Here is a 26,491-nt window from a genome sequence, read left to right as displayed (position 1 = left end):
GGCAGCCCTAGGAAACTAATACAGGCCTTTCATAATTACTGAAGATTGTTATATAGTGCCTGCAGGGATTTTTCCCCTTTCAGAATTAACCTGTGCCCCATTCCATATCAAATAATTTAAGTAAAAGGCATAATACAGTTGACCCTTGAACAACATGGGTTTGAACTGCATGGGTCCATTTATATGTGAATTTTTTTTGATATAGGACAGTACTGTAAATGTGTTTTCTCTTATGACTTTAACATTTTCTTTTCTCTAGCTCACTATATTGTAAGAATATAGTATAAAATACATATATAGAATATGTGTTAATACACTCTTTGTTATCAGTGAGACTTCTAGTCAACGGTAGGTTATTAAGTTTTGGGGCAAAGTTATACATGGATTTTCAACTGTGTGAGGGGGTTGGTGCCCCTAACCCCCACGCTTTTCAAGAGTCAAATGGATTTCATGCTACTAAACCATATTTACTCAGGAATATGAGCCTTTGAAAAATACAACTTAAGACATAGCTTTGCTCTTCTAGACTAGTAGGGGGTTTTCTTTATTTACATACCTTGCTCACAGATCTTATTTTAAATGGATGACTACAACAGATTACTAAACTAAAGCAACCAAAAGTAAGAGACAGTGAACATCGATACTAAATCCAATGAACTTTCTACCAAATGTGTATATAATTTAAGATGCCAATGGGTGAAAAGAACAGAAACTTAATTTATCCAAACTCAGTGAAGGCTTCCAATATCTTACTTTAGCTGTGACAAAGAAAAATCACTACTTTGAAAATAACTGCTCTACATTTGCTGGTAGAAAACAAAACATCTCCTTATAGTCCCATCTTCCCTTGCCAATATCCTCATACAAATTTTTAGTTACAGATTTTTGTACTTTCTAAAATCCAAATTCTTAGTGTTCAACACAACCATTCATGCAATTAATATGGATATTTGGCAACTCAGTCCTGTTATCATTAATAACTAAGAATCATACATGATTGTGGACAGATACATATACATACAATTATATATTTTTTTCATACATGCTTATATGTAGAAACATACAGTTACATTAGATTGCATATTATACGCTAGTAGACAGATGCACATATAAAGTTAACTTGTTTCACTTTAAGAACAACAAATATTTTATTTAATAAAAGTACATATAGAAGGGAAGGATAACTAAGAGCTGTTTCCTTTTAAATATAAAACAAAATTGAGACTCAACAGCCTTTTAAAATAATCTAGCCTGAAAAATTAAAATTTTCAATTGAAATAATTTACCACCATTATTGAAATTAAGAAAACATATTAAAGAGATTCTTAATTCTTTAGTGATTGCTTTAGAGCCACAAAAAGGCATCATAGTGGAGGAACTCCATAGTGCAAAAGAAATAAACTGTTGAGTTTATCAATCTAATAGTTCTTCCTAAAATCACTGTATTCCTTTGAAGTAACTAAGTTATTTTTGAAGTAACTGAATAAAAAAGCTGCAAATAGGAGATAACCTCCCATTTAGAACATTTTGGTAGATTTACAGGAGATTTATAAATATCTATCTCCACAAATAAGTAGACAATAAATCAGAGAGACACTTGATGTAAACATAAAAAAAAACTGAAAGGTTTGAAGGCACATTCTAAAGAATATAATCCAGTAAATAAAAGAGAATGAAGGTTTACCAAAAAAGTAAAATTCTCAAGAAACTGTTATTTGAGGCTTAGAAAACTATTTTAAAAATTAAACATTTAAATTTTATGCAAAAACAAAAAATGCTTTCTTATAAGGGCTTTTTATCATTTAGCCCTAAAGAACATTTTAAAAATTCACAACAGAAATAAGAGGAAATAAAATTTTCTTCCAATTAGAGTATTCTATGAAGCACCTCATTTTTTCCTAAGTTTTCCTTAAACTAAAAAAACAAAACAAAACAAAACAAAACAAAAAACAACAGATGACATTAGTGTGGTATAGAGTTTACCGCAGATTCACTGCTATTTTCTTTATCCTGCTTTTCTTCTTCATATTGTGAATCTAGTTCATTTCTGCTATTTTCCTCGTCACTAGAATCACTGTCTAATCCACCTTCAACACTGGCAGAATTCTTGTCATGAGAAGAACTTGCACAGGCTTTGTCTGTGGGAACAGCTCCTTTCCGTTGGGGTAAGATAGTAAAAAATGCTTCTTGCCAGTCTCTGGTTTCCAGATATTCCAGAATAATCTCAAACACTGCAACAAACACAAACTCCATACGTTTCTTAGGTGCATCACAATGTTGCATACTGTATTTTAAATACGTTGCTTTTGTGTTAAGAATATTAAAATGTCCTAATAACTACTTTGTTGGTATCACTTCCTTGCCCCAAGTCTCTCAGGCCTGTTAGCTCTTCTTTAGCTTTTCATTAATTCAGTTCATGAACACTGAAAGATTTACCATTATCTTTCGTCAATTATAATCAATAGGCAGGAGCCATTTCATTTCCTTCCTATTCTTCTTAATCCCTTTCACTTCTTTATCCTTTATGTACTAACATAAAAACTAAAACAACAACGAGAAAAGGTCAGCATTAATCTAAATTTCTTCTGTCTTTCCTACAGTCACTCTGGGGAGCACCTTACTTGCTTTCTTTTTTTCTTGCCTTTTTTAAAAATTTCACATTAAAGGTAAAGAATATAAATACTGTCTTCAAGGTACTCTTACTTTAATATATTGCTGAAGGTCTTAATTTGCATTACTTTATGGAAAAGTAATTTCTACTATCTATCAAAGGTCTTAGAAGAAGTTCATTCCTTGAATCAATAAGGCATGAATCATTTCTATAATTCCCTAGAGTCTGCTATAGACAAAGTGTTTAGCACATAAAAAGAGCCTGGTAAGTAGTTGTGTACTAACAAAAATCTCTACTAAACAAAGCTTAAAAAGCAAAACTCCAGGCAACGACTCAGGTCCGAGACTACTATAATGTTATTTACAAAAGGAAAAAAGAAAAAAAAAATCAACAATAGAATAGTTACATTATTGTATATTCAGATGACAGAATATTACATAGACATGAACAATGATTCAATGACATAGAAAAATATAAATGTGTGGGGGGGGAACACCCCAAATTTATAGCATTTTATGCAACAGAGTAAAAATCCAATTATGTAATAAATATTATATATGCATAGGAAAAGAACTGGAAGGAAATACACCAAAAAGTTAATACTAAGTATCTCTGGGTAGTGAAATTCTAACTTATTTTTCTTTCTAGTTTTCTACATTTCCATATGAATGCATATTAATTCAGTTCTATAATATGCATGTATTATTTCTATATTCAAACAAATTATAAATGATTACATTTTACAATTTTGTCTCTAGCAAGGTGTATATTTTCTACTCATCCAGAGGTAATGTTATTCTTCACATTGTTTACTCAGGTATATTTTCATAATTCCCTTATAGCTTACCATGATTAATTGCCAAAACTTTTCTACTATTCATCTTCACAAAATTTCCAAGGGGGAGCTGTGCATGATCAATTCCATGATCTGATGCTTGTTTATATGTGAGTCCCTAAAACAAAGACACTATAACTTGGACTAGAACATTAGATTATTATAACTTAAAGTCTACAACAAAATAAGTACTTTTTAGAAAAGACTTCAGTGAACATTATTTGATGAAGTGTGTGTGTGTGTGTGTGTGTGTGTGTGTGTGTGTTTAGCTTCTAATTTGGAAATGTTCTTTTGACAATAAGTATAATAGGAATGTTTAGGGCATTTGCTTTAACCACTTTACAAATGAGAAGACCAAAGATATTATATTCCCTGCCCATCACAAAGCTCCTCAGTGGCAGAACCATAGGAAGACCTGGCTCATGCTTTCTGACTCAAATAGCTTTTCACTATTCCACACTGCCTTTCTCTCAGTTTAAAATACTCAAATTGAATTCCTAGAGAAGCACCATCACTTTGTGAATGTAAAAGATATAAACATAAAACTTTGTTTCAATTACATAACATAAAGGGGCACAAACGGTGGGGCACCTGGGTGGCTCAGTCGATTAAGCATCCGACTCTTCATTTCAGCTTACATCATGACCTACAGGTTTGTGAGTTCGAGCCCCAGGTTTGTGGGATTCTCTCTCCTCTCTCTGCCCCTCTGCCACTATGTATCTCTCTCAAAACAAATAAGTAAACTTAAAAAAAGGAAGAGGTACAAATGGTAAAGACAAAGTAAATGAAAACCTGAATGGAAAAAAAAAATTTAATTGCCTATAAATTTTACTTTTCCTATCAATTAAAAAAATGTTGAATATAAATTTTCTCCTCAAAATTAAAATCCTTAAAAGCTTGGTTCTAAACAGAACTCAAGTAGCCAAAAGTACAGGAGAAAGAAGAGCTAAATATTTTAACCAGTAGTTTGCATATTTTGGGACAAATAAAAGCACCTGAGGTAGGTGTTTTTTAAAACAAAATCATTGTAGTTCAGAGAAACATACAACATCAAAGAAAAAAATATGGTTGTACACAAATAACAAAATGGAATTTTTCCACTAAGAAAAAAATTTAAAAAGCTAAAGATCATTCTGATAAAAACTCCCTGTAATGCTATAGAGCTGCACTGCCCTGCTGTGGCCACAACTGTGACTACTTAAGTTTAAATTGATTAGTTTCTCAATCATTCTACGCACAGGCTCTCTGCTCAACAGCCACATAGCTACCATACTGGACAAGATGATACAAACTATTCCAACGTTGCAGACAGTTCTACCTCAGAGTGATACTAGAGAAGAACAATGAATTACTTCATATTATCCTGCTGACAGTATTTCACCTGACACTTGGTGAACATGTCTTTTCTGGAGATGGGCTGAATTTAGCATGCGGCAAAGTAGCTGGCAAAGTACAACATGATGTTTTCTTTTAGAAAGTATATTTCTAATTTTTCGTCCAAATGAGGGTAAGGAGGTGGTGGAAGAGACAAAAGTACAAATATAAGAGAAAAGAAAACACAACCCATTAAAATTATATATTAAAAAACTCGTATTACCATTCTGGTATACATTTTGGTGTAAATTGTTATAAATTTTACCAGTGGCCTAGAAATTGATCAGTAGCAGCATCTACTATCAATACAACACATTGTTTAAGCATGTGGGCTCTGGAACAATCTGTCTGGTTTCAAATATCTGCTTTATCACCTACTATTGATTTTAGACTTAGTTTCTCTGTGCCTCCAGTTCCTTATCTGTAAAATGTAGAGAATAGCACTGACCTCACTGTGTTGTAGGGAGGATTAAACAAACTAGTCATATATGTGAAATGATTTCTTTGCGAAAGACGACTGAAATATACAGTACGCAGTCAATAATGATCAGTTATCATCAGTACTATTGTTACTATCAAGAATTGGTGTATCAATTTTAAGTATAAGCAAACACAAAAATAAAAACTTAACAGTACCTTGTGATGGTTGTGATCTACTAACCCTCCAATCACATAGGCCTTTGATTCATCTAATTCCTTCAGTACATTAGGTGAGTCTGATGTAAGATAAATTAGGTCTTCTTTCTTTATAAATTCACTATAATGCTCTGGTTTGATGTGGATATCCTTTAAGACATAAGGATAAAGATATTAATTAATAGGATTTTGTGAAAATGGGCTGAAAGAGATTATTTTCTTTTCCTTAGACAAAGTCACCCAAAAGCATATGAAGTATAAAACAATATTTTACAATGTATTATTGGAAACCTACCACTTCCATTCCTTACCACCTTACATCTCAATTATTTAAGGTGGCTCCCACTGTTCCCTGTCTCTAGCTTCAGATCCCTCTGATTCACTTCCATAAGTGAGTGATGGCAGACTCACTTCCTAAAAACCCTACTTTCAATGTTTTATCTTTACCTATAGGATAAAACTTAAATCCCTTTACCTAGTGATGCTTTCTTGAATATGGCACTAACCTAGCTTTCTCAATTTATTTCTGTTCCAAAAAAACAAATGCATTTTTTTGGTCACATATCTGCTCAACCTGTTCTCCAACCAAAAAATGCCTTTTCCAATTACTTCATCTCCATCTGCATGAATCATCAAAAGGAAATGGCTAATAGATTTAATAAATTCCATGCATCTGTTTCTACAAAGATATATAGTAGAAATCTTCTTCACCAAAATTATCAGGTCAGAAGTACAAGACTGAACTACAGTTGGCAGTCAAAATTTTGCGAACTCCATTCATGGAATAAGGGATGATGCATCACCAAATTCAGATGCAGATGGCATTTTGAAATTTTTAAAGAAATTATTTTTAAAGAAAAAATGAAGGAGACGTCTCACCTAAAATTTATATCCTGCTAGGTAATAAATAGCCACTTTTCTGGAAAATGGTATTATAAATTTGATCGCTATGCTTAATAAGGGCCCCTAGAGAGACCTCAGTAGAGACCAGTGATCTCCCAAGTCTCTAGAAAACCGATGGTGTATATAATAAACTTAACAAGCCACAAAATAAGTGAAAGTATGCCTATTTCAATTATCTTATTTCTTAGGAAAATAGGCATGAATATAATAAAACTTGGTAAATATATTGTACTTTAAAACTTAGGAAAGCTTCTGAAAATGTTTTACACTATAGGCTATTATCAAAATAAATAGTCATTATGGGATCAGTGAGTGTGAGAGGGAAAGTTTTTCACAGTAAAAACTGGTTTTGAGAAAGAAAAAAAAATAGGAATAACCTAGTACTTCTCTGAATAGGGTAAGGTTCCTCAGGGATTGGTACTAAAGCCAATCTATTAGTCATCTTTGCAAATGAGAATGGTTTAGTCCAATAGAAAAAACAAATTGGAGCCACATATGTAATTTTAAATCTTCTAGTAGCCACATAAAAAAAAAACGAAAATAGGTGAAATTAATTTTAATACATTGCACCTAACGTAATATATCCAATGTTATCGCTTCAAGATATAAATATATATATACATATACATATACTTTTTCAATTTTGAGCAGGTATTTTAATTCTCTTTTTTGTACTGCCTTTTAAATCCAATGTATATTTCACATTTACAGTACATCTCAATTCAGACCAGTCACATTTCAAGAGCTCAATATCCACATGTGGATGGTGGACACCATATGGGATGGCACAGAGTTAGAAGAAACAGAATACAAGTACATTCCCAAATTTTAAAGTTACTTCACTCATAAATAATGTATAGCCAGTTTGCTAGGTAGAGATTGTACAATGACCTTTAAAATTCTTCCTGCTTTAAAAATTTGTTTTAAAGTTGGCGGTAAAATAAGTGAGATTTAATGAGAACAGATACGAACAGGCATTTCAGTTTCTTTAGCTTCTCTCATTAGTAACATTAGACTTAGAAACAGTGATATACAGCTTTTGGAGACTTGTTGACTCCTATATTTGCTGATATTATGTAGAATTTAGGTAAAAATGTAGACCTTTAAGCATAAAAATACTTAGAATTATGTTAATCTATTTTAATCACCTTCCAGTTGACCCATCCTTTGTCATTTTCATCCATGTTCTTTTTCAACTGGCCTCCATGGCTTGTCAAGTAAAACTGATAGATTGGTAGACACAGAAAGGAAAAGCAAATGACTATTAAGTCCAATAATTATTTCTCTTCTATACCAATCTGATCATCGATGAAACATAAAATATATTCATTCTAGAAAAAAAATAAGCTCGTGACATGCTTTAAACATATGAGAATAAATGTCTGCTACAAGTGACATGTTTTATGTTTCTCATAACCCACTACTTTAAGTATTCCACCTACATTTTTATCCCATTTTCCAACTGCTATCTTTGGACTCTCCCTTAATGATCACTTTTCTGCAAACTCCCTGTTCCCATGTCAAGTTTTCATTCACTTTCTTTTGCCACCACTGTTTTCTTCATGAGTCCAAAGTCTTCATAATTTCCCTTTGATTCTAAACCCTGACACCTATTTCAAGTCTAACCAAGGGTGAGAAAAGTATAAAATGTAAAAATATAAAAACACTATCACTTGATAGAAAGCAAATATCTAACCAAAAATAGATTAAGAGTTTCTGGTTCTTAACATCAGTGAGCCAGTGTTAATATTTAGGTCACCTGGAATTCAAATCAAGAGTAGATAGGGTAAGAAAAAGACCCTATCTACTCTTAAGAGCAGCCAATTAGCCTAAGGAAGTACCTTTCAAAACAATCACTGACTCAAAATCCTTTAGGTAGAAGCAACTTCCCCAACAGGTACCATGGTACACATCAACCCGGGCAGTTCCCTCACTTCCTGAGAGGGAAGGGATTGAGAGTGGAGAAACAGGTATGAAAAAAAATATATATCCTTTAATGAAGATGTTCAACTACACAGGAATGAGGTCAATGTGTAGAAAACACCATCACTATGCATCGTGTGACTAAGACTGACATGTGGAAAAATGTTTAAACTATTTTAGTTTTGTAAAAAATTAAAACATATTTCAAATAGGCATTTTGTTCTCTAATGAAAAGTATCTGTAAGATTTTTTGAAAAGGCAATTGGGATTATCTATGCCTTTTCCCAAGTAAGTTATAAAAGGAAACTGGAGGGATCCTGGGAAGATGACAGCGAAGGAGGACGCTGGGCTCACCGGGTGTCCTGCTGATCACTTAGATTCCACTTACACCTGCCTAAATAACCCAGAAAACCGCCAGAAGGCTAGCAGAACGGAGTCTCCGGAGCCAAGCGCAGACGAGAGGCCCACGGAAGAGGGTAGGAAGGGCGGAGAGGCGGTGCGCGCTCCACGGACTGGCGGGAGGGAGCCGGGGCGGAGGGGCAGCCTGCCAGCCAAGCAGAACCCCCCCGAGTCTGGCTTGCAAAAGCGGAGGGGCCAGACCGAGTGTGTTCTGACAGCAAGCGGGACTTGACATCTGGAAGGTTATAAGCTAACAGCTCTGCTCGGAGAACAGGAGGGCTGGAGGACAATGGGAGGGAGAGTTGTTGAGCCCCAGACGACAGAGCTCAGCTTGGCGGGGAACAAAGGCACTCACCAGCGCCATCTCCCTCGCCCATCCCCCAGCCAAAATCCCAAAGGGAATGGGTTCCTGCCAGGGAACTTGCTTGTACCGCGCAAATACCCAACACTGTGCTTCTGCGGATCCATCCCTCCGGTGGGTCTGACTCCCTCCCGGTGCCGCAGGGCCCCTCCCGAAGCGGATCTCCAAAGGAAAAGCAAGCTGAGCCTGCTCCTCCCACCCCAGTGCACCTTCCGATCCACCCCAGCTAATACGCCAGATCCCCAGGACCACAAGCCTGGCAGTGTGCCAGTAGCCCAGACAGGCCACCCCACCCCACAGAGAATCCCGGCCCTAGGAGAGGGGAAGAGAAGTCACACACCAGGCTGACTGTGGCCCCAGCGGTGGGCTGGGGGCAGACATCAGGTCTGACTGCGGCCCCGCCCACCAACGCAAGTTATTCAAGACAGCACAGGGGAAGTGCCCCGCAGTCCTGCACCACTCCAGGGGCTATCCAAAATGACCAAACGGAAGAATTCCCCTCAGAAAAACATCCAGGAAATAACAACAGCTAACGAACTGATCAAAAATGATTTAAACAATATAACAGAAAGTGAATTTAGAATAATAGTCATAAAATTAATCGCTGGGCTTGAAAAAGTATAAAGGACAGCAGAAAATCTATTGCTACAGAGATCAAGGGACTAAGGAACAGCCAGGAGGAGCTGAAAAATGCTATCAATGAGCTGCAAAATAAAATGGAGACAACCACGGCTCAGATTGAAGAGGCAGAAGAGAGAATAGGTGAACTAGAAGATAAATTATGGAAAAAGAAGAAGCTGAGAAAGAGATAAAAAAAATCCAGGAGTATGAGGGGAAAATTAGAGAACTAAGTGATGCACTAAAGAGAAATAATCTACGCATAATTGGTATTCCAGAGGAGGAAGAGAGAGGGAAAGGTGCTGAAGGTGTACTTGAAGAAATCATAGCTAAGAACTTCCCTGATCTGGGGAAGGAAAAAGGCATTGAAATCCAAGAGGCACAGAGAACTCCCTTCAGACGTAACTTGAATCGATCTTCTGAACGACATATCATAGGGAAACTGGCAAAATACAACGATAAAGAGAAAATTCAGAAAGCAGCTAGAGATAAACGTGCTCTAACATATAAAGAGAGACCTATAAGACTCGTGACCGATCTCTCTACTGAAACTTGGCAGGCCAGAAAGGAATGGCAGGAGATCTTCAATGTGATGAACAGAAAACATATGCAGCCGAGAATCCTTTATCCAGCAAGTCTGTCATTTAGAATAGAAGGAGAGATAAAGGTCTTCCCAAACAAACAAAAACTGAAGGAATTCGTCACCACTAAACCAGCCCTACAAGAGATCCTAAGGGGGATCCTGTGAGACAAAGTACCAGAGACATTGCTACAAGCATGAAACCTACGGACATCACAATGACTCTGAACCCATATCTTTCTATAATAACGCTGAATGTAAATGGACTAAATTCACCAACCAAAAGACACAGGGTATCAGAATGGATAAAAAAACAAGACCCATCTATTTGCTGTCTACAAGAGACTCATTTTAGACCTGAGGACACCTTCAGATTGAGAGTGAGGGGATGGAGAACTATTTATCATGCCACTGGAAGTCAAAAGAAAGCTGGAGTAGCCATACTTATATCAGACAAACTAGACTTTAAATGAAAGGCTGTAACAAGACATGAAGAAGGGCATTATATAATAATCACAGGGTCTGTCCATCAGGAAGAGCTAACAATTATAAATGTCTATGCACCGAATACAGGAGCCCCCAAATATATAAAACAATTACTCACAAACATAAGCAACCTTATTGAGAAGAAAGTGGTAATTGCAGGGGACTTTAACACTCCACTGACAGAAATGGATGGATCATCTAGACACACGGTCAATAAAGAAACAAGGGTCCTGAATGATACATTGGATCAGATGGACTTGACAGATATATTTAGAACTCTGCATCCCAAAGCAACAGAATATACTTTCTTCTCGAGTGCACATGGAACATTCTCCAAGATAGATCACATACTGGGTCACAAAACAGCCCTTCATAAGCATACAAGAATTGAAATCATACCATGCATACTTTCAGACCACAATGCTATGAAGCTTGAAATCAACCACAGGAAAAAGTATGGAAAATCTCCAAAAGCATGGAGGTTAAAGAACACCCTACTAAAGAATGAATGGGTCAACCAGGCAATTAGAGAAGAAATTAAAAAAAATATGGAAACAAATGAAAATGAAAATACAACAATCCAAACGCTTTGGGATGCAGTGAAGGCAGTCCTTAGAGGAAAATACATTGCAATCCAGGCCTATCTCAAGAAACAAGAAAAATCCCAAATATAAACTCTAACAGCACACATAAAGGAACTAGAAGCAGAACAGCAAAGACAGCCTAAACCCAGCAAAAGAAGAGAAATAATAAAGATCAGAGCAGAAATAAACAATATAGAATCTAAAAAAACTGTAGAGCAGATCAACAAAACCAAGAGTTGGTTTTTTGAAAAAATAAACAAAATTGATAAACCTCTAGCCAGGCTTCTCAAAAAGAAAAGGGAGATGACCCAAATAGATGAAATCATGAATGAAAATGGAATTATTACAACCAATCCGCCAGAGATACAAGCAATTATCAGGGAATACTATGAAAAATTATATGCCAACAAACTGGACAACCTGGAAGAAATGGACAAATTCCTAAACACCCACAGGCTTCCAAAACTCAATCAGGAGGAAATAGAAAGCTTGAACAGACCCATAACCAGCGAAGAAATTGAATCAGTCATCAAAAATCTCCCAACAAATAAGAATCCAGGACCAGATGGCTTCCCAGGGGAGTTCTACCAGACCTTTAAAGCAGAGATAATACCTATCCTTCTCAAGCTATTCCAAGAAATAGAAAGGGAAGGAAAACTTCTATACTCATTCTATGAAGCCAGTATTACTTTGATTCCTAAACCAGACAGAGACCCAGTAAAAAAAGAGAACTACAGGCCAAGATCCCTGATGAATATGGATGCAAAAATTCTCAATAAGATACTAGCAAATCGAATTCAACAGCATATAAAAAGAATTATTCACCATGATCAAGTGGGATTCATTCCTGGGATGCAGGGCTGGTTCAACATTCGCAAATCAATCAACGTGATACATCACATTAATAAAAGAAAAGAAAAGAACCATATGATCCTGTCAATCAATGCAGAAAAGGCATTTGACAAAATTCAGCAACCTTTCTTAATAGAAACCCTCAAGAAAGTCGGGACAGAAGGAGCATACTTAAGGATCATAAAAGCCATTTATGAAAAGCCCACAGCTAACATCACCCTCAATGGGGAAAAACTGAGAGCTTTTTCCCTGAGATCAGGAACACGACAGGGATGTCCACTCTCACCGCTGTTGTTTAACATAGTGTTGGAAGTTCTAGCATCAGCAATCAGACAACAAAAGGAAATCAAAGGCATCAAAATTGGCAAAGATGAAGTTAAGCTTTCACTTTTTGCAGGTGACATGATATTATACATGGACAACCCGATAGACTCCACCAAAAGTCTGCTAGAACTGATACATGAATTTAGCAAAGTTGCAGGATACAAAATCAATGTACAGAAATCAGTTGCATTCTTATACACTAATAATGAAGCAACAAAAAGACAAATAAAGAAACTGATCCCATTCACAATTGCACCAAGAAGCATAAAATACCTAGGAATAAATCTAACCAAAGATGTAAAAGATCTGTGTGCTGAAAACTATATAAAGCTTATGAAGGAAACTGAAGAAGATATAAAGAAATGGAAAAACATTCCGTGCTCATGGATTGGAAGAATAAATATTGTCAAAATGTCAATACTACCCGAAGCGATCTACACATTCAATGCAATCCCAATCAAAATTGCACCAGCATTCTTCTCGAAACTAGAACAAGCAATCCTAAAATTCATATGGACCCACAAAAGGCCTCGAATAGCCAAAGTAATTTTGAAGAAGAAGACCAAAGCAGGAGGCATCACAATCCCAGACTTTAGCCTCTACTACAAAGCTGTAATCACCATGACAGCATGGTATTGGCAAAAAAACAGACACATAGACCAATAGAATAAAGTAGAGAACCCAGAATTGGACCCACAAAAGTATGGCCAACTCATCTTTGACAAAGCAGGAAAGAACATCCAATGGAAAAAAGACAGTCTCTTTAACAAATGGTGCTGGGAGAACTGGACAGCAACATGCAGAAGATTGAAACTAGACCACTTTCTCACACCATTCACAAAAATAAACTCAAAGTGGATAAAGGACCTGAATGTGAGACGGGAAACCATTAAAACCCTAGAGGAGAAAGCAGGAAAGGACCTCTCTGACCTCAGTCGTAGCAATTTCTTACTTGACACATCCCCAAAGGCAAGGCAATTAAAAGCAAAAATGAACTACTGGGACCTTATGAAGATAAAAAGCTTCTGCACAGCAAAGGAAACAACCAACAAAACTAAAAGGCAACCAACGGAATGGGAAAAGATATTTGCAAATGACATAGCGGACAAAGGGCTAGTATCCAAAATCTATAGAGCTCACCAAACTCCACACCTGAAAAACAAATAACCCAGTGAAGAAATGGGCAGAAAACATGAATAGACACTTCTCAATAGAAGACATCCGGATGGCCAACAGGCACATGAAAAGATGCTCAACGTCGCTCCTCATCAGGGAAATACAAATCAAAACCACACTCAGATATCACCTCACACCAGTCAGAGTGGCCAAAATGAACAAATCAGGAGACTATAGATGCTGGAGAGGATGTGGAGAAACGGGAACCCTCTTGCACTGTTGGTGGGAATGCAAATTGGTGCAGCCACTCTGGAAAACAGTGTGGAGGTTCCTCAGAAAATTAAAAATAGACCTACCCTATGACCCAGCAATAGCACTGCTAGGAATTTACCCAAGGGATACAGGAGTGCTGATGCATAGGGGCACTTGTACCCCAATGTTTATAGCAGCACTCTCAACAATAGCCAAATTATGGAAAGAGCCTAAATATCCATCAACTGATGAATGGATAAAGAAATTGTGGTTTATATACACAATGGAGTACTACGTGGCAATGAGAAAGAATGAAATATGGCCTTTTGTAGCAACATGGATGGAACTGGAGAGTGTTTTGCTAAGTGAAATAAGCCATACAGAGAAAGACAGATACCATATGTTTTCACTCTTATGTGGATCCTGAGAAACTTAACAGAAACCCATGGGGGAGGGGAAGGAAAAAAATTAAAAAAAAGAGGTTAGAGTGGGAGAGAGCCAAAGCATAAGAGACCCTTAAAAACTGAGAACAAACTGAGGGTTGATGGGGGGGTGGGAGGGAGGGAAGGGTGGGAGATGGGTATTGAGGAGGGCACCTTTTGGGATGAGCACTGGGTGTTGTATGGAAACCAAATTTGACAATAAACTTCATATATAAAAAAAAAAAAAAAAAGCAAACTGGAATCTGTTTTAAATTCTTCAAAGATACCTGCACAGGATGCAGTGCTCGTCGATTTTCTGCATAACACCGTTGAATCTGCTTATGAAGTTTCTTAATGTCCTATAAAAAAGTGCCATTTTTAAAGCAGCATTTTGAAAATCATCTATGGCCATGCCACAATCTTAGTGGAATAGAATAAGCCGAAGAGCTGACTCGAAAGGTACATTTTTTTCTCTTGAAATACAGGTCCTTTCTGATCTTTTCTATTCAACTTCTGTACATACTAACAAAATAATTACTATGAAGTAAATACCTTATAAGTGACCAATAATTTCAATTCTGTATCCACTTAAAATGCTAATTCATGATGACAGTTACTCTTCTTAAGAGACAACAAAAGGAAAAAAAAACTGGTAAAGCAATACTACTGCTATTTGCATAACTTACTAATGGTTTGGAAAGTAAGTAATGCATTCACTAGCATTGTTCAGACAACCAGTTTTCTCAAACTACTATATAAGAAATAATTCTATTTACCAATCACATTTCTTACTTTCTTCTTCTGATTACAACAAGTAACAAAAACACTCCTAGATCTATGATACCCAGTTAGTGAGTCTTGTAATCTAATGATGGTGTCTCTGTTCTATACATATAAATGAGAATAATTTTATTAGCTTAGTTTAACTTAGGGAGGCAAGATCTTGAAAAACTTTATTTAAGATGCATTTTAACGGGTGCCTGGGTAGCTCAGTCAGTTAAGCATCCGGCTCTTGATTTCGGCTCAGGTCATGATCTTGCAGTTGAGGGACCGGGCCCCATGTCAGGCTCCAAGCTGATAGTGCAAAGCCTGCTTGGGATTCTGTCTCTCTTCCCTCCTCTGCTCACGCTCTCTCTCTCTCTCTCAAAATAAAGTTAAAAACAAAGAAAAAAATTTAAAAAGAAAAAAGATGCATTTTAATATATAAATTTATAGCCAAGTGATATACCTATTAAAGCAAGAATTATTCAGCCTACTTTACCTACAAGATTTTTCTGACAATGATTCGTGATACCTTTAATACCATCAAGCTGTCAAAACTGCAGTCAATGATAAGGCGGAGTGTGCTGTGAACAACATCTCTTCGAATACGTTTTCTGTCGTTTCCATCTGAGTTTGATTCCAGTTGACATTGTCGCTCTAATTGTTTTCTCTTGCGTTTTTCCTTCCGTTTTTGTCTAAAATTAGGAATTGAAACTTTTTGTTGTTATTTGTATATTCAGACATTTACAAGACTCTTCTAACTGACAAAGAAACAACTATTTTTTTTAAATTAGCAGGTTTAACCACATGAAACAGCCATTTCTGTGGATCAAATATCAGCAATTTTGCATAGTCCATCTAAAAGTTTTAGATAGAAAATGAATTTGCAAAGACAATATAATATTTTCTACACAAACTCTTACTACTAATTCACTTATTATTGTGACTTTTATGTAAGACTTTATAAAATACTGAATTTTAGGCCTATAATGAATTTTTACTTTTATCATTCTTCTCCTACATAATTTTCAAGGAACATTAATATAGAGAAAAAAGAAAGTAAAATTGTTTAAAAAAAAAACTTACAAAGCTTTTTCTATAATCTATATCAACTATAGTTTATTCTCTCTCAATAAATTTTGGCATTCTACAATAACAGCTTCAGTTGAACTGCTCTTACCAAAACCTACAATGGCTTTTCTAGCAAAATCAATGTTAGGCCCAAATTTGATCTTTCTGAGGTGGCTATTTTTGTTCTATATCTAGGACATGGATGCTAACTATATCCCTCATCTAAGTCAGTTATTTCAGAAACTGTGCTGCTACTCACAATAGGTTCTGGGTGAGAAAAATTATAGTGTAAATCCATCAAGACTGAAACACATACAGTTTTAACAGCCAGTGGCCAGTGCTGGCTAACAACATGCACAGCCCCAATGTTAATTAACACAATTACTTTTGATGTGTCACAGGAATGTGCAAAGTCCAATATTCCTGAATGGGGTTGCATATACGCATTTTGAAACATACTTGCGGAGTTCTCGTTGCTCTTCCCATTGTTTCTGTTTAATTAGCTTCTTCATTTGTCGTTTAGATATTGGTTCAAATCCTTCACCTAATCTTGGCTTCTGGCTCTTCTCTTGTTCTTCACTTAAGCTTTGCTTTCTTTCAACATTAGAAGACTCAATAAATGCTGGCAATGTTTCAGAGGACATTATGTGATGCCTCTGAAAAAACTGAAAAGCAACTTTTGACATGAATAGGTGATTTACACACACACACACACACACACACACACACACACACACAGTAAAAAAAAATGACCAACAGATGTGATTAAAATTAAGTCATATCAATAATGAATAAAAATATAAATTTAGACAATTGAATGTCATTTACTGGCAAAGATCATTTGATGAAATGGGGTGTTTGCATTTACTATTTGTGGTCACAGCACAATTTTTCCAGAAGGTACACAGATCTGACTTTAAAATGCCATGATACCCTTTGACCTGGTAATTTATTTCCTTAGAATAAATCTCTGTAAATAGATCAGAAATATACACAAAATTAATGCAAAAGGGTATGTGTACTGCAATGTAATTTTTAACAATGAAATACTAGAAATTACTTCAATGTTAGCAAAAGGTGGCTGTAAATAAATTACAGTCCATCTATAACATGGGCTGGGAATACTAAGCATGTTTCCCAAAATTATTTAGTGATAAAAGGAAATGGCTAAGTAAAAAAATAGAAACAATATGTACATTATGTCCAACTTTGTTTTAAAGAGAATACACACACACAAACATGTTTAATTCTTACCAATGGTTTTTTGCATTTTCTGTATTTTATATAATGAAAATGTATTGTTTTATAAAAGAAAAAATGTTTTTAAAAAAGAGATTGGAAGCACTTTTTTTAGTTGTCATTAATACTACAGTGCAAGGGACATGTTACTTTCATTATCTGGGTGTACACTCACATGATTTTTGACAAAAGATATGCTATAGATTTATATACTTTGGACAGTGCAGAAAACAAATTTGGTTGCCTCTCAGTATATTTCATTGTAAATATGTAATTATAGATATCCATATTAGTTATGGCTAAAAAACAACATGTAAGATGATCCTATCATCAGTCATGGAATACTTAGAACCATCTCAAACATTTTTAATTGGATTAACAACCCACACCTTTATATCTATGTCTAGAAATGAACTTACCTTCAGATTAGGAAAGGGCTAAAAGTACTGAGATTTCTTTTCTTTAATAGATTACGAACACCACAGCTTAAAAATTTATTTACTTGTCCCTACCAAAGACTAAGCATGAGGCTTGCAAATGTTCTCTTGGCCTTAAAGAAAATTCTATGATTATTCCTTCTTAAAGAGACAGCTAACAAGTCTGTGCAGAAAAGCTAGTATCTAAGAGAAAAATCCTGACAATTCAGAAAATGGAAAGGACTAAACTTTTGCAGAACATAATATGAACAGTAGCTTTATTATATGGTTCTTGCTTTCTTTAAAAGTACAATGTTGTAACAGGATACCTGGGGATAATTAAGCAAACACAAAGTTTACCAACTTTTGACTGAAAGACGAATTTTAAGATGTGTGCTTTAGGGGCTACAGCAAAAGCCCTAACATTTTGCTAGGTCACAAATTACTAAAGGTAAAGAATCATCTGGTAATCCAAGTGAGAGTTCACAAGTTTTCCTTATACCATGAACCAAACAGTATCCTTAGTTTGGGGGAAGTATCTCCTAGAAATGACAACCCAAATTTGATTTTACACTGGAAACTTCCTATGGGCATGGATGATGTCTGCTTTTACCTAACATTACATTGCCACATTAATTACATTACTAACACAGTGCCTGGCACTTAGTAGATGCTTATTATAAATTTGTGGAATAAATAGATGAGTGACTATATCACAAAGGATTTTAAAAATTAATGAAAGTGGTTATGATGAACATTTATTAAATACTGTGCTAAGAATGTATTATCTAATTTAATCCTTAAACCAGTGAAGTAGATAGTATCATGCCTACTTTGCAAAGAAAGAATTACAAATTACAAAGAAAGAATGCCCCAAATTACAAAACTACTAAATAATTCCCAAGAAATAAGGCACCTAGAACAAATCTAGGACAAAGCATGTTCTCAAAATACTTGCTGAATGAATAGACAACGAATAGACAAATGAAATGATGGAGCTAAGATTCAAACCCACATCCAACTCCACTCTCCCAGAAATCCAAAATCTTATTTAGAAAATGAGGGTTTCCAAGGAATGTAAAAGAGCTGTGCTGTTTCAACCCTGCTGTGGGAGGGCTCTGAGAACACTGTGTCACTGAAAGAAGACAAAAAATAGCTCTAGTTCTATTCCTATGCCACTGAATATAAAAATGGGACAGACTTCCTAGAGATAGTTGCCAGAAGTTCATGTTTTAAGATACCCCGTCTCTCAATCTTGAAATACGTGACAATATTAGATAAAATATAAAACGGGGAGGCAAAAAAGGTATAGCCTCTCTCAAAACCAAAAACAAGAACTAGAACAGATATTGTTCCTGCTGGGTCTGCTGGGTAAAGGCAACTGGGACTTTTCCTAGCTTTAAAGAAGATGGGAGAAAGACAGGAGCTAGTTGAAGATGAACCCTTAAACTAGTGTCGGGGGTGGGGTTCCTCTTTCCATGAAAAAGTCTGAAAACAGGTGAAATTTAGACTAATAATGGTTTATACCACACTGAATACTTGGGGGAAATCTGACGCAAGTAGACACGGCTTCTTGGCTAAACAAGGGCCAAACCATGCGATGACATATAAACTTAGAACTCTACAGGATTAGGGGGTACCTGGGTGGCTCAGTTGGTTAAGCATCTGACTTTGGTTCAGGTTATGATCTCACGGCTCATGAGTTCGAGCCCACATCAGGCTCCACACTAATAGTGTGGAGCCTGCTTGGGATTCTCTCTCTCCTTCTCTCTCTGCCCCTTCCCAGTGCACACTTAATCTCTCTCTCTCAAAATCAATAAAAAAAAAAAAAAAAAAAAAAACCCAGAACACTACAGGATCGGAATTCTAACCCACCTATGTAAGCTGTGCTGTGGAATGAAGCACTGAACAGGGCCATGGGTAGAAGCAACCACAGAATCACCAGTAGATAGAGAGATGCTTGGGAGAGAAGTGGTAATTCCATTCAAGAGAACTATGCAAAGTTAGAAAAAGAGAGAAATGATGAGGAAAAAAAACAATAAAATCAACAATCAGGAGACAAATTCACTCTTCACAAATTGAAAATAATAGCACAATGTGAAAATGACTTTAAAATAAATCTGGTTGGAATCTTTCAGAGGTCAGATAAGAATCATAAAAACAATACAGGAAATTGGGACACAAAAGCAGGCATAAAAAAATCAAAACCAAAATCCATGAAAAAGAACCTATTTGGAAACTAGGAAATGAAGATATAAAAATTTCAACAGATGAGATAAACTCCAGATTACCTGGAATCCAAGAGGTAATGGATGAATTAGAAGACATCATGACAATCTCAGAATTCAGAGAACTAGAATGGCAAAATATGTCAGAACAGTTAAAAGACTTGAAAAACAGGATGAGAGAAATACAAGCAAAAAGTTAACTGAAAATAAATGTATAACCTTGAGTGCGTTCATTAAAGAGTGTTTTTAAAAAGCTGTAAAATAAGCATTCAGCTTAAGAAACAGGAGACGGGGAAACTCAGTAAGCTCAAAAAAATCAGAAGAAAATTTTAGGATACTGTGATTCCCAGAATCATTTTTACTTCCTTTCCATACATAGTGCATTAAATAAAAGCCAGCAATGCATATATGCAAAACAATACATGGTGGAGAAAATGTAAGCTAGATCTGCCCAGTAAGCTAAACCTGTAAACTTAAAAGCACGATTAAAATCCACAGGAGACAAATTGCTTTCTTCATGAAACAATGATTAATATGACAAAGGAGGGGGCACATGGGTGGCTCAGTTGGTTAAGCATCTAACTTCAGCTCAGGTCATGATCTCGCAGTTCATGAGTTCGAGCCCCGCATCAGGCTCTGTGCTGACAGCTCAGAGCCTGGAGCCTGCTTCAGATTCTGTGTGTCCTTCTCTCTCTCTGCCCCTCCCCCACTCACACTCCATGTCTCTCTCTCTCTCTCTCTCACACGCGCGTGCGCGCTCTCAAAAATAAGTAAACATTAACATTTAAAAAAAAATATTCCAAAGGAGAACATTTCTGTTCATAGTGGCATTGTGTTTTGTGCTACTTCTTTATTCTGTTAAAAAGCTGCAAGTGTTAATTGGCTCTATAATGTGAAAATTTTTAAAAAGCAATATATAGATAACAATGTTTTACAGCTCGCACGTACACCAGGGGGAGCTTTTGCCCTTTCTATCTAAGAAGTCTAAGTTAATTTTAACTCGGCCTATCATTGCATACTAATGTTTTTAAACAGGCTATCATATGCAAAGAAAGGTCATGAACTGGTCGACTTTATCATCATTATTTTTAAAGCTATTCGCAATTAAGAAAATGCACTGCAGCAAGTGAATTTTTTTAAGCTTTGATAAGCTACATATACAGAGGCACAAAATAAAAAAGTAATGATGCTAGCTTAAGGTCCAATATATTACTGCTTACATCACACTTTACATACAAAGATGTGTACCAACTCCCACTTCCCATACCATACAATAAGCATTTCACTATGTACTAGCTTGTTCAGGTTAGCTGATAAAATATGGCATTTTACTACGTATACCCACTTTTTAAAGTTTTTTTCCTCGTTTAGAAGCCTCACACCAGTTTTGTGTTCTTCCCTCCACAGAAGTGACACTCACAGCACATTTTCATTTATTCGACCACGTTCAACAAATATGTAAGAACAATATATTGTAGCCATTATAGAAATATTTGTGTGAACGTTAGTTAACACAGAAGTTGTAAAAGGTTGGTTCATTTAGTCACAGAAATAGGTTACCAGGTGATCTGATAAAACTAAGAACTGGATAAAGATGACTAAGCCCATTTGGTGTGAGGCAAATAAGCAAAAAAAAAAAAAAAAAGAAAGAAAAAAGGAAGAAAGAAAGAAAGAAAGAAAGAAAGAAAGAAAGAAAGAAAGAAAAAGCGTCTCAATCTTCCTTGTATTTCCACTTCTTAGCACGGCTTCCAGCAGGGAACACAGATACCACACATCAGTGAATTGCCAAAATAAAAAATAAAAATAAAAAATAAAAAACCCCCAACTTTCATGGATTGGGCTAAATAAAGTCTTCATAATTTATGACACTGCCTCCCTTCCTGAAAGATACAAACGAATGTTGGAAGAACTACAAAATGAAATTAAATGACCTGACAGTGACAGGGAAAGAAAGAATACCCTTTTTAAGATGCGCCAGCCTGATGGGCAGTATCGAAAGCGCTTGGTTCAGCTCTCAGGCCCCTTGGGAGGATTTGGCTGGGATAGGGAGTGGGGAAGAAATTACAAAACAACCCAAACAAAAAGTGAGAAAGTCATCTGATGCTATCCTCTTTATATCTCCAGAAAAATTCCCGCATTTTAACACTGAAAATATTTCACTGAAATCAAGTTAACACAGTTTTCTTAAAAACCATCCTCGGCCCACCACCATGGGCTTAAGAGCACTTGCAGCAACTCTGTCCTGGGCTCTCTACATTTCAGAGCGCTCAGCCACGTCAGCCCCTCGCTGGAGAAATGAGGTAAGGCCGATTTAAACAGGTAAAGCGACGGCTCACGGTCTCTAGCCACCAAGTGGCAGAAGCACAACTCGTTTTCCAGCCCTTCAGAGTCCAGATTTCCCTCTCCCTTCATTCTTTGGGAGCTCACACTCTTCCCGTACTAAGGACCGGATCCCGACCCCCAAACAAACCTCGGCCGTAGGCGGCCCCACTGGGGGTGGGCAGAACCTCACCCCACTCTCCCTCTCTAGACCACCCGCCTGCGTCCGCACTCGAGGAGGGATTAAACCGCAGCCAGCGAATCAGGGAGCTGCTTGGCGCCGGGGACGCGCTCTATCTGACATCACTTCCTTCGGGAATTGGGTCCAGGCGCGGCTTCCACAGCCCCACTCCCCTCTCCGCCGGAAACCCTGATGCTAGTTGAGGATGGCACTTACCAGAGCCCCTTTTGCGCCCAAAGGAGACCAGAGGGGAGGCAAGGGCCAGCCGCAGTACCAGGAGACTTACCGAGCTCAGGAGTTGTCAGGGAACCGGGAACACCAACACAAAGCCTTCTCTTAATGATCTTGATACTGCTCGCGAGTCTTCCCCGGGAAACTTCAACTCCCAGAGGCAGGGACGGTCGCTACGCGTAGGAGGCGGCGCGCTTACGTTTTAGCGTCATCGAACTGCGCCAATTTTGGACCCGCAGTGGAAGACAGGGGGAGGGAGTCTTACGTTGGGCGGGGTCTAGTGTTAGGGTTTTTGGAGAGGGACATGCTTATAGTGGTGTCTGTTTTTCCACCTCAAGGCAAATGTGTACTTGGCGGGCATGTATCCATTTATGTATTCCTGTGGGGATGGAGGAGGGGTGTTAAGGCATACCTAGTGTTACAAATTTTAAATGCGAAAACACTGATGGAGGGCTCTTCATTCTCTGCTGGAGATGAAAGGAAAGTGTAGCTCGCCTCAGCCATAATTTGTGCGGAAGAAGGTTGCATCACATAATTTCACACAACTCAAATGGAAAATCACATTTAAAGAGTGAGTCAAATTCCCAGTAAGATGCGTTTAATCTAGAATGTTTAAACTTTTTTTCATCATTGTAGCCATAAATCTTAGTCTCCATTCATTCCTTGGGCTATTTTTCCTACGCTGTTTTGCAAAACATCATGTGGCATTTCATTGTTTATAATACGTGACCTTATATGATCTTCTTTGCTATATATAGACCCAGTCAACAGAGGGAGAACTGAAACATAATCTAATAGACTCATTTTCTATTTAGTTTTGCTTTTGGCCTACTTCTCATAGGTGATAATTGCAGAATTTGAAGATAAGAATGAAGTTTGAATTGATGAATAGAAGACTGCCAAATTGGTATGGAAAGAACTGTGAAGTGAATAATTCTTGATATTTGAAAGCATATTTGGACATGTTTAAAGGTTTTAATGGCCAGAAAATTAAATTCAGAATTTGAGTTTTCTAGTCACAAAACTGAAGTCATTCTTGCTTTCAACCTTCAAATTTTACTTGAAAAACTATGTCAGCTGCAACACTGCTGTGGGTCATTCCTTGTTTGTTCCTCATCTTAAATCGAAAAGATCTTTTAACTGAACATTGACAACAAAGTCTGGATCCATTTCTGATGTTAGTAGGGCATCTTTTTTCAGCTGCCTCTGTATCAGGGCAAAGAGGAGCTGAGGAAGGATTAGTAATCGGATATGTAGCCCTTCACATGTAGGTCATTAAACTCAGGCTGGCATAGTGATGTGCCAAATTTTTCAACAGCTGTTCAGTGCCCCTCAGGATTCTGTTTATGAGTAATTATATATTTTTTTTCAGTGTTAATACCTGGCATCCTTAGCTATTTAAAGCATAACTTTTAAGTTACCTTAAAATCCCTTATATTGTCATGGTGGAGTCAATAAGTTTTCTTTTCATACAGCCATTTAACGTTACAATCATATGGTGCACAGTTTTAAATGATTCTGTTAATCCAAAGCAAGCCCCCAAAAAAGTACCAGCAAGAAAAAGGGGGGAGGGGCAATTTAACCAAAGATTGAAACATAATATAGAAAGTACAGGAAGGTAAATTCATGACATGAAATAATCTCATTTTCATTGATTTGTAAGATTCATGTATTTGTTTTTTGACACATTTATTGAGTTCCATGTTTTTGTCTTAGTACTGTTGATACAGAGATAACTAAATCATAATCGCTGCCCTGGTAAGGACTCCATAGACTACTGGCAGAGTAAATAAATACCATACAACATATAATGTACTTGAGATGGCTATACATGGAAAAGAGCAACTAAATGCTCCTGGACGCAGGGGATGCAGTTTTAGAAATTGGATAATTTTGCTTCGTCTTGGAAAGTAAGTGGTTTTCCCAGATATAAAGAAGGGAAAGAAAGGTATTTAAAATATTGGGAGCTATAAAAGCAAAGATACGTCATAATTTGGCATATGATTGAGAAGCTGTGGGTAGGATGAGGAAAAAGGATGAAAGAATAACCATAAGGGTTTTTTAATTTGGACAACTGTAGGAATATAATTATGTTAACTGGGTCATTTAAAGAATAGTGGAAGGAAATTACATTTTGAAAAAAATAGTTTGATATTGAATATGTGGGTTCTGGGGAGTATACAGGATGTCTAAGTAGAAACAGATTTAGAAATCATCAGCACATATCTGGTGGCTTAAGCCAAAATAAGAGTTTGAAATCAAAGAGACGCTAGTTCATGCGTTGCAAATCTATAATGTCTATGAGAACTGGGTGGTAGCAAATGAGAGAAACTATCTGGGAGAAAAGTATCACAAACTGGAGACAATATTCTCTGTTTAGTCAGGGCACAAGTTCTAAGTAGGAATATGGGCTTAATTACACCAGATCTCAATTTTTAAAGAGCAGCCAGGAAACTGGATTTTTATGTGAAATCTGGTTTTTAAGTGTTGGCAACTCTTTTGTTTATTCGTTTTTTAAATAGTGAGCAGGCTAAACAGAACATGTGGACCACAATCAGATAATTGGCAGTTTGTTAAATTGGATTGTATACCATAGAGTGAGAAAGGGGCTACAGATAGAATTTTGTAACAACAATAACAAAATGGTAATAAATACAGCTATGAGCTCCTCCAAATGTTTGGCCTGAAAACATTGGGCAGTGATCACAAATTCCATTATTTTAAGCCTAGTTCTGGTATTTCATTAAGTCTGAGAGTATTCTTCAGCAAGCTGGAAGTGGGAAGGTATGGGAATAGAGTAACACTCTGGAGTATGTTAATTTCAGGCTAAGAAAGCAAAACAAATTAATTTTTAAATTACTTGAAAGCTATCTAAAAATCAGAATCAACCTATTATAATAATTTCAACTTGTATTTTGATTGATTTTGAAAATATAGAAAAAATTTAAAAACAACAACAACAATGACAAAACAAACAAACAAACAAACAAAAAAAACTTATCCCCTCTCCCCAAGTAATACATGAATAGTGAAACTCTAGGAAGATGACTATGGAGGCATTGTAGTCTGAATTTACTCATAAAAACAGATAGACTGTCTTGGATAGCAAAACAACAACAAATTCAGGTCATGGCAATAACATAACTAAGTGAAAAAGAATCCTTATAAAGCTCAAAATGTGAGCAGGTGGGAACAAACCATCAACTTAGCATCTGTGTAGGAGGAAACAGTGGGAAGACCACAGAGCATCTGAAGGCCATGAGAGTGGGAGGATCCCCAAACTACCAACAGCTATTTACTGAAAAGCAAGGGAGACTAGTATGAGATCAGAAGCAAAACTGGTTGACTGTAACTTCAGGGTGAGTAAGAAAGGGAGGAGCAGGAAAGTCTGAGAATGCTAGAGGGGTATAGAGCTTATGAACTCATCAAACTTAATAAAGCTGAGGTCCATTCTTGGACAAAGCCCAACAGTAAGAAATTTCTGGGAGTAAAATCCAAATTGAACAGGACAGGGACAATAGAGGAAAAGAAAAATGCAGGTCAAAATAAAAGTAGAGGGAAGAGACAGAGCTCAGAAATGACAATGATATATAAGTCATTTTATGAAAACATGAGAAAAGGAAGCTTTAGAACTATGAGGCTAGAAAAGCTATGATACCTGCCTCTCTTTCTTAAAGGTGAAGAATAATTCACTTAGCTTAAAAACATATGACAAAAGGATTATTATTGAATCCTTTTTAAATTATTATAATAGAATATGAAGTAGAA

At 36.5% G+C, this 26,491-nt stretch overlaps 1 protein-coding gene across 5 annotated transcripts; it reads right to left on the bottom strand.

The window, feature by feature from the left end:
• Positions 1-513: 513 nt before the first annotated feature.
• Positions 514-22,934, bottom strand: TRMT10A (tRNA methyltransferase 10A). Of its 5 annotated transcripts, none has more exons than XM_015069104.3 (9): positions 22,779-22,891; positions 20,056-20,117; positions 16,569-16,774; positions 15,571-15,733; positions 14,564-14,635; positions 7,508-7,582; positions 5,457-5,606; positions 3,459-3,564; positions 514-2,231 (listed from the first exon to the last, which is right to left on the bottom strand). In XM_015069104.3, exons 3-9 carry the CDS (start codon positions 16,751-16,753, stop codon positions 1,963-1,965), a joined length of 1,020 nt encoding a protein of 339 aa, XP_014924590.1. In that variant the 5' UTR covers positions 16,754-16,774; positions 20,056-20,117; positions 22,779-22,891; the 3' UTR covers positions 514-1,962. The 5 variants fall into 5 exon arrangements, with proteins under 5 accessions (XP_014924590.1, XP_026917175.1, XP_014924589.1 ...); XM_027061374.2 differs by lacking the exon at positions 22,779-22,891 and adding an exon at positions 22,463-22,733; XM_015069103.3 differs by lacking the exon at positions 20,056-20,117 and having other exon boundaries at positions 22,779-22,934.
• Between the last annotated feature and the right edge of the window lie 3,557 nt (positions 22,935-26,491).

The sequence above is a fragment of the Acinonyx jubatus genome, chromosome B1 (genome assembly GCF_027475565.1).
Source record: "Acinonyx jubatus isolate Ajub_Pintada_27869175 chromosome B1, VMU_Ajub_asm_v1.0, whole genome shotgun sequence".
NCBI lineage: Eukaryota > Metazoa > Chordata > Mammalia > Carnivora > Felidae > Acinonyx > Acinonyx jubatus.
Note: the sequence above shows the minus strand (reverse complement) of the source record. Positions and strands in the feature narration are given on the sequence as shown.